Here is a 17,271-nt window from a genome sequence, read left to right as displayed (position 1 = left end):
CAATTATTGTAATGGGACAATCTTATGGAAACCACCAATTAAACTGTCGCAAGTGAAATATAACCAATTTAAATATGAAACTCTTTTCATAATTTACAAGCGTGGAATTAGATCATAGAACCTAGAATTAGATCACCCAACCTGTCAAGCAGACCAATATATCTTAACTAACTACCCTCCCTGTGCGCTCTCTCAGGTTAAATGTCTCGGGTAGCAAATTTTACAAATTATTTCTACTTTTTGAACTCTGATTGCTAAGCACTTTTTGATTTAAAAATGACAAAACTACACACTCCTGGAAGCTTAGATCATAAATTGATCTGCTAGTGATGTTTATTGCTCCATTGTAAACTGTACAGGAAATTTATTGCATAACAAATGAAGTACTTCAATCGATAAACGGTTAAAATTTTTACAGTACCGTGGATTATACAGGGGTTTATATATCAATCATTAGATCGAGCCTTTAATCTGTACCCATTATATAGAACTGAGATTGAAGAAACATTTTTAAGGAAGCTCTGAACACTGCTTACTAAAGAGTTCTAATGGCAGGGTAGTTTTATATTGTTAGAATGATTTGCCCTTTGAAGTGAAATAGAAAAAAATTGATTATTTACTGTTAATTACACAATTTGTATTAGCCTTAAATATACTTAACATTACATTAGACCAAGAATAAGAAATTATATTCATTATTTTAATTGCATGATATTCAAATGTAAGTAAAAAACAGTGTTTCTGTTCACCCATGGTTCATTGTCACTGAACATTTTTCCTATAGAATTAAGGCAGATACCATTGAAAATGAATTACATTTTCTAAATAGTCTCAATACGCACACCTTTAAAGGCCCTTGATATAATACATATAGTCAAAAAAACACTCTTTGTTAGTTTTTAGAGCTTCCTTAAAATAGATATCAAGGAATCTAGTCTATTATTTTTATTCAAGGTCTATTGATATAAATGTTAATTTCATTTCAAGCTTTATTGGTCATAGACCAGGAGCTTATGCAATAGTAAGATGTCTGTCTGTCAATCTGTAAATAATTTTCAAAAACGCTAAACCTCTTACAGTTTTAGTTGATTTAAATATAACGTGGAACACAAGTAGACAACAGTAGGATACATAATTTTATTTTTCATCTTTTGATTTAGATGAACAGTATAGCCATTTATGAATACATGTACTAAAAATTATGGAAGCGTATTAGTGCCTTATAATATTTTTTTAAAGTTGGAATTACTAACTTTAAAGTTGGGATTACCAAGATTAAAGTTAGAATTACCAACTTAAAAAAAACGTAACGTGGCACTAATACGCTTCCGTAAAAAATAGAGATTTCTGGGAAATACATTCAAAATAAATTCAAATTTGAATTAATACAATTGAAAAAGGAAGGGTTTTAATAATAAATCTATCAACAGTTTAGTACCAAATTATTCAAATAGATCATGTTTAATCAATGACAGATGATACGTTCCTAAATAATATATAATTTTGTCCAAGTTTTTGTCATTGAAGTAAAGCTACTTTTACAAGTTAATTCACAAAAAATTGAGGTACCTTATCAGGCATTTGTGCAAGATACGAAAGGATGGTGTTGCCTACATAAACTTTTTGAAAATAACACCCCACCCCAGCCCCCATGCTATGCGTCTGTTTATGAAATACATGTAGAATGATTTTGAAGCCGTGGGATAGGGAAATATGTATTATTTGACCAGGTTTTGTTGAAAATTGTAAAATATCAATGCATATGTGGAAATATTTGTGTGTCTTTTTCAACTGTATAATATATTTTAGGCTTCTACATTATTTTTTTCCATTTTTCTCTGAAACGTACTGACCGAGCTAGGACTAAAAAAAGTGGTGATTTGCAACTTCAATGAATTAAAGTTAAAATCTGTGATGAGAACAGTTTTGCATAAGAAGAAAAATATTTTATTGCAGCTTGCATGTATACAAGTATTATCACGATACACAGTGAGCTTACTATATAGAACAAACGACACAAGAGATGGGTTGCATGTTTTTGTACGGTGGACAAGGCAACGATCCACACGCAGCTCGCACCGGATAGAATAGCTTTCCATTGTAATTCTGTTGTCGCGATCCTTCCGTCAAGTACTCTGGATTCACATCGACACACAAATATTCTGTTCCTGTATGCATATGACTACTTTGGTCGGAACCGGAAGTCAGTACTCCTGTGTACTGAACGGACCAGCCAGAAGGACATGACGTTTTGGCGGGAATCATAGTTACAGAGGTGGCGCGCAAAGCCATGCACAGAGCGCAAGGAACATCGTCGTCGATGGCAACGCTTTTCTAGTTGAATTGATATTCTGCGCCTAAAATGGTACCGAATAAATCTCCTCCAGCATTTTCGTACGAATTTGGGAAGTCAGCCGGGGTAGGGTCAGGATTGTGTGGCATGCATAACGTATTCACTCCGCTTCCATGATGATAATGTTGTCTTCCTGCTGTTATACCTATGAATGGTAATCACAGAAATAATTGAAAAAGGATTTACTGAATAAGAATGGATGCAAGCTCGGTATACTGTGAGCTCACTTAAAGACACATCCCCCCGCAGCTTTCCAAGCTGTGAGTAAATAGCTAACTAAATGATGAACCACCCACCCCGCCTCCCATATGGTTACTCGTATAATGGCAAAGTTCATGTTTTGCTCTATATGGGAGACCCAAAATATGTTTCAGGTCAAGCAATAAAGTAGAAGACACACAATGGCATTATGCAGTAAAGAACCTGTGAAAGAATCATCCATTATTATTCAGTGGTGTAGGAGGAGTTGCGTATAAGAGATGGTACCCTTCAATATTATAGAAAGAATGACTGTGTCCATGTTTTGCCATGAGGAAACCCACCCGCCTCCCATATGGTTATAATGGCAAAGTCCATGTTTTGCTCTATATGGGAGACCAAAAATGAGTGCAAGATCTATCAGTAAAATAGAATGTACACAATGACATTATGTAATCTATGAAGGTAACGTCAATTCTTATTCAGTGGTGTAGGAGGAATAGCATATATGAGATGGTACCCTTCAATATTATAGAAAGAATGGTTGTGTCCATGTCTTGCCATTGGAAACCCGAAATATGTATCCGATCAAAATGTAAAATAGGAGGTGCACAATTTAATGACAATATATAAGAAAGATTCTGTGAAAGTTTCTTTAAATTTCAATCAGTGGTAAAAAAGGATTTGGAGATAAGAGATGGGTAACCCCAAGCGTAACAGACGGACGGACTTCCCGATCACCATACATGTATATCCCTCTCACCAGTGTGGGTATCCAATCAAAGTGTAAAATGTTTACAAAATTTACTGCACATTTAATGGCAATACAAAACAAAAAATATTCTGTTTGCAAAGTTTCTTTAAATTTCACTATCAATTGTAAATTAATAATAGCCCATTGTTTCCAAAAAATTGAGAGTTGGTTAGATAACAATTGCAAGCAAATTCAAAGAATTGTGGCCCATTGGTAACCCCATAGGTACATGTAACAGACGGGCCGATCTCTTCTCAATCAAAAGTTAAAAGGAAGTGAGCCTGATGACCCCGTATGGCAAAATAGGGAAGATTCAACTTTTCAACTAAATGCAAATTAAAAATATAATGGTAGTTTCTTGACCCCTTTCACCTGCCTTTCAAGTGGGGGTTTATACAACAACAAAATGCATAAAAGCAACGTTTACAAAATTTTCTGACACATTAGAATAGTACATGGTGTTTACAAAACTGTGATTACCAGTATTTGCAATAGACGTTTGGACTTTTGTCAAGGCATTAAAAGTGCATATTTCTGGGCACCATGCATCTTTGAAGCAATGTGAATAATGGCAAATTGTTTTCAAGAAATAGAGAGTTGCGTTAGATATACGAATATACATTTAAACTAAGAGGTACTATGAGCGCTGAACTCACTAAATGATACCAACCGCCTCCCATATGATTATAATGGCAAAGTCCAAGTTTTGCTGTGGGAGACCCGAAATAATTGTCGCATCAAACAGTAAAATAGAAGGTGCAATAACATTGTGTGTAATAAAGAATCTATGAAATTAAGTATCATTAATTTTATTTAGTAACATAGAAGGCGTTGTGGATAAGGGGTACCCTTCAACATTATAGAAAGAGTGGCTGTGTCTATGTTTTGCTATGGAAAACCCAAAATATATGTCGGACCAAAAAGTAAAGTAGGAGGTGCACTATGTAACAAAAATTCTGTAAAAAGAACATTACATTTCATTCAGTGGTATAAGGGGAGTTGCGGATAAGAGGTGAGTATCCGTAAGCGTAAGAGAAAGACGAACAGCTAGACGGACGGACATCCCAATCACTATATACCCTTCCACTTTTCCAGAGGTATAATAAATATTCAGTATATACATGTACATATAGTAACTTTTATAGTACGCCAAAATTTATACATGTATATTACACAAAAATGTCAATATCCAAGCATCATATTGGCTACATATCTATAATCTTACCGCTGTATACAATGTGAGTACCATTCGCAGCTGGACATGCCTTCTTTCCCCATATGATGTATGACGCTCCTGAAAAATGGCACGAATTCTTCTTGTAGTCATGCATCTTATAAATGTCAAATGTATATTTATTATATAGATAAAGTGAAGTATGTAATAAAGTAAAAAAAAAAATGAGACAAAGAAAAAGCAAAAATATTGATAGTCTTTATATATCTTATCAATACTGTAAGCTAAACATTATTTGCAACATCTTTTATTTGTGTTCCTTTTATTCTGAAACCATCCGCGAATACAAATTTTCGAGAAAAGGGCAGCATTTAATATCCATACAAAGGTAAATACTATTATTTCCTATCTAGCTTGTAACACGAGCTTTGATTGGTTACAAAGTCGGGTGTAAATATCCGTGCACCCGACTTGAGCCGGGTGTAAATAAAACGTGACGTCACAGTGCATACATTCTCTATGATAAAAACCAAATAACGTGATTGTAGTACGTAGTTATCTAATCGATAGATTGAGACACACTTTGATGTTTACAAAGCATTTTTATGGATACAAAGGAAATAAATTCGTTATCCAGGTCCAATCAAGGGTGTACGGGGATTTACCCCGGGTTGTATTCCATACATCCATCGGCCTACGGCCTCAGGGTGTATACCCTTGATTGAACCTGGATAACTAATAGTACATGTATATACCGGTTTGCAACGAGAAATATTTGCGAGCGATAGGAGGTCGCGAAACTCACGTAAATTTCTCGCTCGCAGAAAAAGTTGGTTTACAATTCTCAATTGTAAACAGAATAGATTTTTAAAAAAATGCATTTAATGCAAATATTTTTTTTACTTGTTTCTATATTAAAGATTTTGACCCACTGGAATATTACTTTCAAGCTCAATTTTTTTTATGTAAACATAATGCAGAGTTTTAATGCATTTATTTTTCATCAGCACAAAATTCTTTATAGAACATGGAGATAACGATTGTATTCTTACTCAAAAGTCCATGTAAAATTAAAAGCAGAGCAAACACGGGACTCTAAAACATCAGAGGTGGGATCAGGTGCCATGGAGGAGTAAGCATCCCTCGTCGACCGGTCACACCCTCCCTATGCTCCTTGACATGATCGGGAAATAACTGTTAATTCAGTGTGTAACTAATAGCCTAACAATTAGTATGAAAATACGCTAGTCCATCGTCAGCATCTGATATAATGATAGATTGTTTTGTTGAAAAGGTCATTGTATCGACCATAGAACGTATGAAATGATGACTTTTTCAGTTAAGTGTGAAGTTTTGCATTACTTCACAACCTATGATGACAGCTGCGCTCAAGGTAAATAGTACACGCCTCCTAACTGCAAGCTTTACGACTGGAAGTTTCTTCCAATCCCTGATTGGTTGTTCGTGCAACAGACTATTTCCTTGTCAATGTTGATAATATGAGTTGACCAGTCACACAGCTGGGCGTGAATTGTTTATGCTGGATGCATCTGTCGAAAAAGATCGTGACGTAATGCACAATTCACAATTAACTTACATAACTACTATCTAATTAACATTTAAAAGACATTTCCATTCTGTTTTTACCTTCTCTGGTTGTAGAGAGTGACTGTTTGATTGTCTGGATTTCGCCCTGGAGCTGTGAACAGAGTGAGTGTACTTCGTGTTTTAGAGCCACTAATTCTGAATTAATCACATCAGGGTAATTCAACAAAATGCGTTTTTCTTCTCTAGACCCTTTTTCTCCAAAGGCTGAGGAAAATTTGCTCGCGAATACAACCAAATAAAATGCTGATAAGATTTGCATTGTATTGTTACAATGATAAAGGTACTATGACCTAAGTGAAAATCGTATTTTGCTTATAATACTCTGTGTAGCTCTTATCTAACACACACGCTTTAAACAAAATCTTTTTATAATTGGACTATATTCCATCTTCCCGGATATCTACTTATTCCCATGAATATTTTTAATGTATTAGAGACGTTCACCAAGTAATGATGTTTTAATAAATGGCCCTTATAGCTGTGTTAATTGCAAGTGCAAGTAATTAACAATTTTGATTTAATATTCGATTTATCCAGGTTGTATAACATTTACTTTCTGAACCCATGGGGAATGAAAAACTATGAATTCATTATAAGCGTCTTCGCTGTATTTGTGTTGTACTGTACGACAAAAGATCCAATTAAGGTCAGACGATACGTTCCCCAAATAACTGTTTTGTATATCTTAACTATGTATGAAAAATATACAAAATTTTAATTATTTTCTGATTTCTAAACCGGTTTTTAATTGTTTTTACAGATTTTTAAACACTAAAAATTTACTTTTGGCAAACTTTTTTTTCCCTTGAAGGATTATACCTGTATAAGAAATGCCATACTCTGGTATCATGCACAAATGCGTGGTAAGGTACCTCAATTTTTTGTGAGTAAACATGTTAAAGTAGTCATTTTTCAATGGCAAAATATTAGAACAAATTATATATTATTGAGGAACGTCACGTCTATCCCTAAATCCGACTTTCTCTGAGTCAGCTTGACATGAAAGTTGGTCAAATACTGCATCCATTCAATAGTGCATGCATCAGAAAAAAATGATCTTAGCAATGATCCAAGCTACGACTTCTCATCTCCAGGGTGTCAACTGTTTGATAGTCTGTGTTCTCCTCGCTTAAATCTTTTCTTTCTTAATCAGTCATATTTATGGACTTTAGTCTAATGGTTAAGTTCTCAGTCTCAGAATAAAAAATTTGGTTGACTAATCCAAAGTTTCTTTTTGCGAAACTATGAAATGACAAGTTTTCTCCTTATATTCCATATACTTCTCTCTTTATCTCCATATAAACCATTTTCGATCTAACCTGAAAAATGTCTTCTTTTCCTGCTCCATGTATCATGAAATACTGAAAATGCACACAAGGTATACCAGATTTTGCACACACATTGAACTTTCTCACAGTATATGTATGTATATATATATATATATATATATATATATATATATATATATATATATATATATGTACCATTCACAGAGAGACATGTTTTCTTTCCCTATGTTACACATGGTTCTCCTGCAAAATGGCATTAACAATTATAACCATGAACTTTGTCTGCATTTTATAACTTGCAAGTTAAATATATACGTAAATAGTGAATTTATTTTAGGAAATGATATTAGATAAATTCCGGCCTACGAGGGCTGTTCAATAAATAATGTTCTCAGTGCTCGGAAAGAAGCAAAAGACGATTTTCAATTATTTAGACTTCATGAATTTACTTATTAATCTCTTTTAATTGAAATACATATCCGTAACATTTTTAATCCAATTTCTGATTGCTTTTAGAACTCATTTTTGGGTATGACCCTTAGTATACTGGAAAATGGCAGATCCAAGGATTTCCTGGACTTGTTTCTTCCTTTTGAAAGGTATTTTTTCAAGTTTAAAAATAGAAACAAGACAAAAGGTCAAAGATCTGGCGAATATTGGTAATGTGAAAAAACATTAACTTTCCGTTTATCCCGAAAACCCCTTTACTCTTCGGGCCGTGCGGGTTCGGACGCTGTCATAAAGAAATTTAATGTAGTGGATTCCTGTTTCTATGTCCTTCCTCTAATAAACCTATCGATTTTTTTGCAAAAACATTGCTTTCTAGATTTCTCCAGAAATTAAACTGTCTCCCCGAATACGAATTTGAACAACAATACCACTAATATTTAAGAAAATTGCATATAAATCTGTCTTTGTGCTCTTGCATATCTTTGCTCTTGTCAGCTCTTCGCTGTTTTTATCAAGAACATCTTATGATAAATTTTATTTTGAGGGTTTTAAGCAATAGATTCATATTCCATTATCTGTTTGAATATCAAACAAACGTGGATAACTACAATTACTGATATTTTAAAATAATTGTTCAGACATTCGTAAATGCTGTCGTTTTCACTCATTTCTTAAAATATAGGGTGAGCTTTGAGTAACAGGCTTTTTTTACCGTCAAACGTCTTTTAAAAACAGTGTAAACTACTCCATATATGATGTCTATCAAATTTACTATGGGCCCTAAAGTCAATCCTACATCATCAAATATTATTTGTTGAAATTTGGCAAACAGTACATAATTTGTTATAAATTTTGTTGGCAAGGGCGGTACCCATTTTTGATGCCCATTATATGCTTTTTTTATCATTCAAATCCACCTGCTCATTTGTCTATAAAACAGGCATTGGTTGCTGTCAGTGTCACATATTTCAGTGAATATTTCTTTGGGATTTTTAACAAGTTTTACAGCAGCTTTAATAATGCTTTTATTTTCACTCTAGTTTACTGATTCTTTACCACTCATTTATAATGCAGTGTCTCGAATAGCCCTTGTTTCCCAGCTTCTCACGATGAAACTCTGTGATGAAAAGTGGTCACATAAACTGTTATAAATTCATTAAAGATTCAATAATGAGAGAAAGTCAAGTTGTCATACAGTTCAGGACATTATCTATTGAACAGTCCTCGTATTCTACCTTCCCTGTACATACCACGTGACTGTTTGAGTGAGTCGATTTCGGCAGATTAATCCAGTAGCTGAGATCGTAAAGACTGAACTCCATTCGTCAAAGTCTGGAGTTGAGAAAGTATCGCAGCTGGATAGTCCAATAACAGACGGGTCTCTTTCCTCGACGGATTATCATTATTTGCCGACGACGAAAATATCATAATACATACGATCAAGAATTTGAACAATGCAGTCTGCATTGTTTTACAGCAAGATGATTAATATAAGTGATAAAATTCGTATTTTCTGATATTTGTAGTTGACCTGGTCAGCTTATCTTATATTGGTGACAATTGACCGAAATGTGGAAGATCTACGCGTTGAATAATTATCAAAAGTGACTTCATAAGAAAAAAAAGCACACCAAATTAATGGACAGGTAAAGAATGAATCAATAAAAATGATGAATTTGCCTGTTTAATTGTTTACAAAGAATATTTAATGAAAAATATGATTTGCCTTATTATAAACGTTTAAGGAATGTGCATGTCAACATCCACATTTTAATCGTGATTTTTTTATGCGTCCAGATCGATAGATCGGGATGTATATTTTTTTCTGTCTATCTGTTTGTCTGTCTGTCTATTGTCAACTTTAACCTTCGCCATTACTTTTGAACCGTGAGAGATTGAGACTTCATGGTTAGTATGCATACTCCATAAATTAAGCTCGTATAAAATGACACCAAGGTAATTGACCTGACTTTGATCTTGATGTTTGACCTATTTTTTAAAAATTAAATATTACTTTGAACTGGACATAACTTTTAAATGACAAAAGATAGGACTTTCATATTATAGACGTGTATTACCTGTAACAAGACCTTTCTAAACAAACTGTAACGTGTCAGACCTGTGCGGTCAGTAGGTCCGTGCTCGGATTACCGAGTTTTACTGGGGATATTATTGAATGCAATATATACAGATAATACGACACTTGTCAAGTGTCTCTAAATCAAGTTAGCGAAGTGCTTTGTACAATAATTATATATCTTCAATTAATACCGGCACCTGCCTGGTGCCTTATGACAATTGCCTCACTATACAACTGGCTATACAAGTCAACAGACACCTGCCTGGCGTCTCTTAACAATAGGCCTTATCGGATGACACCTGCCTGGTGTCTTATCGCTTACCAAGTTGCCTATATAACTATAATCTAACCAAGTGGCTACAATATACTTACACAGTATCATGAGTATGAATGAACTTGTAAGAACTTCTCTGTCCTAATGACAAACCTATAGCTAACGTCGCACAGCTATTTATTTACTAGTCACTGACTACGGCAACTTTGCACAAATCGATCTACATACACCAAATGCTGAAGACGCAAGCAGGTTGGCTGTACTGTCCCCTTGTACCTCAACTTAATCAATGATCATAAGTTTTCAGATATTATACTAACAAAATACAACAAACTGCCTTTCTTTTGGCAACACAATTATTATTTTCTTACAGAACATCATTTATCAATATTACTTGTATATTCTTTTGTCAATTGACCGATTAATTACAATATTTACCTTGATTATCTATTATAATATAAACAAGTAACGAGAGGTAACTCCTCCAACCATTTCAAAACAATGATTTTTGACATCGTGACCTTTACCTTGAAGTTTGACCTACTTTTCAAAAATTTAATCTTGGTCAAATTTTTTGAATGGGAAGAAATAGAACTTTCATATTACACATTTGCATTAGCTGTAACAGGGCGTTTCTAAATACACAGCCTTGACCTTCTAGTTTGACCTACTTTTAAAAATTTAAACATTATTTTAAATTATCCATAACTTTTGAATGAGATGAGATAGGCTTTTCATATCAAAATGTGTATTACCTGTGACAAGACCTTCCTTAATACACTATGATTTTTGACCTCGTGGCCCTGACCTTGAAGTTTGACCTATTTTTCAAAAACTTTAACCTTGGTCATGAATTCTGAATTAGAAGAGATGGGACTTTCATATTCAACCTGTGCATTGCCTGTGACAAGACCTTTCTAAACACATAATGATTTTTTATCTTGACAAAATTGTTAATTTTCTTTATAATTTTTGATTGAGAATATATGGGAATATACGGGAACAGGTATGCAGATGATGGAGGTTTTTTTTTTTTTTTTTTTGTTTTTTTGTTTTTTGTTTTTAGCTGAAGGTATATTGCTGCATAAGTAAGAGAAGTTGATGATACAAATTTAGAAAAGTTCAATTCATCACGCATATAATAGAGCTTGGTTGTTAGATTTTCAAGTAAAATATCCAAATATGAAACAGATGCGTCAGAATCTATGGTATCTTTTATCTCAAACTCACCAGGATATATCGTATCGATATAAGAATGGAAATTACCATTGTTGGTGGACAATATGTCGTCGATATATCTAAATGTCGAGTTGAAGGACACAGCAAGTTTTTACTTCTCTTCACGCATACGATTTTGCACAAATTTTGTTTCATATGAATACAAAATAGGTCTGCTAATATCGGGCTCAATTGGAACCTATGGGAATTCGAAAAGATTGTTGGAAGACCTGGTTTCCAACAACAACGTAGATACCGTTTACAAGAAAATTTTCGCCCACGTTTTATTTTGCCCCTCTTTGGGCGAATTTAAAACGGAACGAATTCAAAGAATAGAATATAATTTCTTAAACAAAACTATAACTAATAACCCTGTATACAGTATTGTCTATCAGAAACTCAAGCATATTTTTGATGTCAACTTCAGAGTACAATCAGAATGTTTTTTAACAAAAAAGTTTTGCAAATGACTAATGACAAGGTAAGTAAATTTACGAGTTCCATTTTTATTGAAAAAGCAGCTGTCAATGATATCAATGATATAAAAAAGCCTGGACTTTAATTTATCCTAGGTAATGGTTTTGTATAAAGTTGAAAAGTCGTAAGTTTTTAAGCTGTTGATTTTGGTAAAATCTTTTGATTTCAAATTGTCCAAAAGTTCCGTAGAATTTTTAAGTATCCACATCTGATTTACACCACTTCCAAACACTTCCAGACCACAGTGTAACTATGAAATTTCGATACACAGAGACGTAAGCGTAGTCATGGGTCTTACAATAGACCTTTAATACACGATGTCTTTTTTGATTCATTACTACCTGATGTAAATCAACAGTTAGGTCTACATCATACTCGCGCCAAACTTTACTCTTTCCCTTTGAAACTTTTAAATAGTCTTACTGAAAAGGTCCAGGAAAACCAATTTTTTTATACATCGACACCGGAATATAGCCTCGGATTAAAGATCCAAGGCTTTTGAAATCATCACATTTTACTGAAGAAAATGCAGCTAAAACAATCCGTCTTTTCCTTAAACTTCAATATGTCCTGTATTTCCTACAAATATACGCCGACTATTACAAAAAAAAAACTTTACATGGCCTGGATACCAAGTATCTGAAACATAATCCTCGTGTTCATGTTTTTCTTCGCCCTATAACTATAGTCCTACTGGACACAGTATAACAGATGACGTAAATACTTTTAATAATTAGGACCTTAGATCACTTATTTTAAAAGTTCCTAAATAAAGGAAAACCAGATCTTTCAACTGGAGTCGGAATTTCATAAATATATATTCCTTGATAACATCGTGTATTAAAAGATTTTGGACAATATGAAAACCATCTATCCTTCTGTATTGTGAGGTGAAAAAAGAACTAGATAGATTGCATGATCAGTAGGTACTGGTTCCTGCTGACAAAGCAGGTAACAACATTGTCTTGGTTTGTAAGGCTCATTATATAAATCGCATTTTAGAAGAACTTGATTTAATTCTACAATAGGAAATCCAATTTATACTTACAGTTCCCTCTCCAAGGAGGAAATTCTGCAAAATCATATGTCAGTTTTGAATATTTTTAATATCACAAAGAATCAAAATTATTTTTAACTACCATATACTGTATATATTGGATTCCGAAACTTCTTAAGAATCCTAAACAAAGAAACATAGCAGGTTCCAGTAAATGTTCAACCAAAGATAATATTCAGAATAATAAAAGTTATGGGTTTTTTTCTTTATTCATTTTGAACAAACAACACAAGACACAAGTTGGTGGCTTGAGTACGGTGGACAGGGCAAAGATCCACATACTGCCCGAACAGGGTAGAACAGTTTTCCATTGTAATCTTTCATTCGGGATCCCTCGGTCATATACTCCGGATTTCCGTCCAAGCAAAGGAAGTCAGATCCATGGTGATCATCGTCTTCGGTAGTCAGAACTCCACTGTATTGAGTCGTCCAACCTGTTGGACACGCTGTTTTGGCGGGAATCATCATTGTTGACGCATGCGTCAACAAACATACAGCACAAGGGACGTCGTCATCAACAGCAATGTTTCTGTATGTAAACTGGTACTCCGCTCCATAAATTGTGCCCCAGGCATCAAATCCGCTGTTCTGATATGCCTTAGGATAATCCGAGGGTGTGGGGTCTGGGTTATGTGGCAAACATAGTGTATTCGTTCCACTTCCAGATATCGTGTAATCTCTCCCTCCCGAAATTCCTTCAAAAAGAAAAGTTATACTTTTGATATTATTAAGATAGGTTATGTTTTTTTTTAATATCTTCATTCTAGGAAATTTTTGAAAGATAATAAAACAATTATAATACTTATTATTACCAAACATGGAAAGACGGACTATAATTTTTTCTATTAACATTATATGTATATAAACTGGCTCTTGAAAAGGATTTTTACAGAACTACATACCACTGTACACCGTAGATGTTCCGTTTATTGAAGGACATGTTTTCTTTCCCCAAATGATGTACGTTGTACCTTATGAAAATATCAGTCCCTTTTATTATAATATCATTACTTTTATTCTGAAAATATTTTAGCCAATCAGACAACCAGGGAAAATCCAGATTCAATCATGGACAAAATCAGCATAGAACTGTAATATGAAAATATACTGTTTTACTATATTCTAGCTTTCCTATGTAATTTTGCAGTTTTTATCACCCTATACGTATTCACACATCGGGGACACAGGTCATGATTGATAAGACTAGGTATTTGGCATGACTTTACAACATCATGAATATAAACTTAATCAGATGTCAAACGGATTTTAGAAATCTTGGGACAGATTTATTATATCAGATTATAATAAACTAGCGAATACAATAGAGAAAAAAGAGGAAGGTGGAGAAACAGTAAGCACGTTCCTACCGTGGTTGCTCTGTGTTATCATATCCCTCAGCAACGTCATTTCGGATTGTTGGGTTGACTGTAGATTGTCAATATTTGATTGGTAGGTTGACTGTAAGTTGTCGAATTTTGATTGGTATGTTGACTGTAGGTTGTCGAATTTTGATTGGTAGGTAGATTGTAGATTGGACAATTGTGATGTCAGTGTTTGGACTTCCCTCTTTAGAGCTTCCATTTGAGAATTTATAAGATTAGGATCGTTCAAAAGAATTCGCTTTTCCTTTTCATTTCTTTCCGGGACATTTTCAGAACGCAACACAGCTAACTGTAATACACATATAAAGCAAGCGACACTGCAGACATTCCGTGTGTTCATTTTCATTCGACTCATAAAGGTTATGTGCATAACCCAATTGATAAGATCGGGGTCATTTTTATGATAGTGCTGTATTTCTGCATAAAATGTACGTGTATTATATTTTACATAATATTGAGTTTTATATATGGCAAGAAATTTGCTCATGAATACGTTACTCGTGCAAAAATAAATGGGCTTCTGTGTATAATTTTTAAGTACATTTATTTAAGATATAAAGTCCGCGTTTTCGTGAATGTTGCAGGATAACCTCCGAGGTCGAGAAATGTTGTTTGAAATATAAAAGCCTCGGCTTTTATCTTTCAAACAACATTTCTCGACCTCGGAGGTTATCCTGCAACATTCAAGACAACAAGGACTTTATTTCTATTCTACAAAGATCATGAAGATCGCTAAAATACGCCTGATCGTTTCCTCCATAGAGAAACGAAACAGGTCACCATGTCTCGATTACGCTGTTCCATTTAATACCAGAGGGAAATTTTGTTTGCTTACCTGTGCATGGAATGCAAACAATTTGAGCTTTCGTTGCATTAGAAATAGTCTTTTTAAATTTCAAATTTGTTCGTTATATGTATTGATTAATTTTAATGAATATACAATAACAAAACCATGTTCCTGTTTAACTGCTTTATTGGTGTTTAAATGTATAAGGAGGTCCGTGGAATAGCCCCGCCTGGCTATAAAAACAGACATTCATCAGCAACTTGATGCAATTTACAGTTTTCAGACTGCAAAACACGACACATCGATGTGGTCTAAACAAGTATTTCATTTTAGAGTCAAATATTTATTTCAACTGTACAGGTTTGATTCGTGTTTCTGATCTGATAATTTTTTGATGACCTTCGTGATTTATTGGAGAATAATGTCCGCGGCTTTTTTTGAAGTCTTCAATAATCGTGGTAGAATTGGTGTTCTTTTGTACACTACCGTATCTTATGCATGCATCTTGTAATACACGTGTAGATAATGTATCATTGCGACTGCTGAGAATGGCATCATACTGACACTTGGAATTTCCAGATGTAATCAGGTGCCTAAGATGAATAACCATTCCCTGTTGACCATAGTACCCATCGAGAGTCCTTAATTTGCATAGTCAAATTCTATCATGAAAACAAAGGCATAACAACTGTTATGAAATAAAAGCCAAAATACGAACCATTTGATAGGTTATATTAATTTGCTTCCAAAAATCAATAAAGTAACCTTCGATCATGCCGACTTTATACGATGTTTATGAAACCCCTGTAATATCAACTTTTCAGTGAGTAGTATGTCTTACATTGATCGTACTCCGAGCAAGCTCTTGAGTAGCAAATCGGTTGAAAGTATATATAAACCCTACAGGCAATAAAACTAAGGCTGTACAAAACTACAGGAATGGTAGGGTTTTGATTGGTTTTTTTTTTGGGGGGGGGATGCAAATTTCTATTTTTGTAATTATAGTCACATCTTTGATCGAAATCAAACACCGAAAGAAGAATATTGTATGTCAATGTAGTCTACGTATTTAAAAAATCGGACATAAATTGTAGGTGGAGTAGCATTCTAAAAATTGTTTGCAGACAAACAGAAAGACAGACAGACGGACGACGACACTTTACTATCGTTTCCTTACTCGCGTGGTTCCTACCAGTAGAACCAAAATATGCATACAAAAGGCTTCTAATTAATACTTTATTAAGCAAATATTATTTTACAGTGTATCAGGTTTTTTCAAAAACAGGAAGGCGTATTTAAACACCCAATTTTATGTTAACGCCCCCAAAATCTACATGATTCAAGATCAATAATATACAGCCTGTCAATAATTAAAAAACATTAGCTTCTGATTTGATTAAAAGGTCAGCTACCTGTGCTTCCTGATAATCTGAGTTTGCATGTTTTGAAAACGATTACCTGGTCACGCGTCAAACGCTTTCATGTACCCGCATAGTATACACGCGGATTAGAAAACTCCAATATATCTGAATTTTATTTTTAAAAAAATAATTGAAAGTAGATTATTAAAACATTGACATAATAGAATATTTCTTTTCTATCTTCACTGCTGTTTATTACTTGTAAGTGTTATATCGTCCACGTTTATCTGTAGAAAAAAGACCGCGTCCACAGAAACCGGCTCTATTTGCCTTAATTAGAAGTCCGACAAATTAAATTATTTTTTAAGAAATGGGATATAACAAAAATATTCAGCACTAATAAACTGCGTAGCATAGATTTTTAAAAGATGTTTTATTTTGTACTATGGCTACAATCCTCACGATGAGAAATTGATGTCAGAATTAATGCTCGAATTTCCTCTAGCGTCTGTATATATACGTAATGAAAATGTGAAGATAATTAATATTGTTCGATTCTGAAAAGAAATCTTTCTAACAATAAAATTTTGTAAGCACACGAAGAATCAAAAATATGGAATATTTTCGACAACATTGTTGGCCATTAAAAAAAAAACATGCGCGACGAATAGGTGGATCAATAATTTTTTATTTCAATAGTCAGACTTTTTTAATCAAGTGATTTCTTTTATTGAAGATTAAAAAAAATAAATATTATTGATTTGTAGTTTTTACTCGTGAATTTTTCTTTTATGTAAGGAAAACATTTT

General features: G+C 33.8%; 1 protein-coding gene across 1 annotated transcript; it reads right to left on the bottom strand.

Annotated features, from left to right (window-relative positions):
• Window positions 1-13,142: 13,142 nt before the first annotated feature.
• Window positions 13,143-14,667, bottom strand: LOC134281428 (short-chain collagen C4-like). Its single transcript, XM_062763892.1, has 3 exons — window positions 14,300-14,667; window positions 13,835-13,903; window positions 13,143-13,627 (listed from the first exon to the last, which is right to left on the bottom strand). The coding sequence occupies exons 1-3, from the start codon at window positions 14,658-14,660 to the stop codon at window positions 13,143-13,145; spliced, it is 915 nt and encodes a 304-aa protein (XP_062619876.1). The 5' UTR covers window positions 14,661-14,667.
• Between the last annotated feature and the right edge of the window lie 2,604 nt (window positions 14,668-17,271).

The sequence above is a fragment of the Saccostrea cucullata genome, unplaced genomic scaffold (assembly GCF_032062105.1).
Source record: "Saccostrea cucullata isolate Sc308-1 unplaced genomic scaffold, CSIRO_AGI_Scuc_v1 ctg588, whole genome shotgun sequence".
Lineage (NCBI taxonomy): Eukaryota > Metazoa > Mollusca > Bivalvia > Ostreida > Ostreidae > Saccostrea > Saccostrea cuccullata.
Note: the sequence above shows the minus strand (reverse complement) of the source record. Positions and strands in the feature narration are given on the sequence as shown.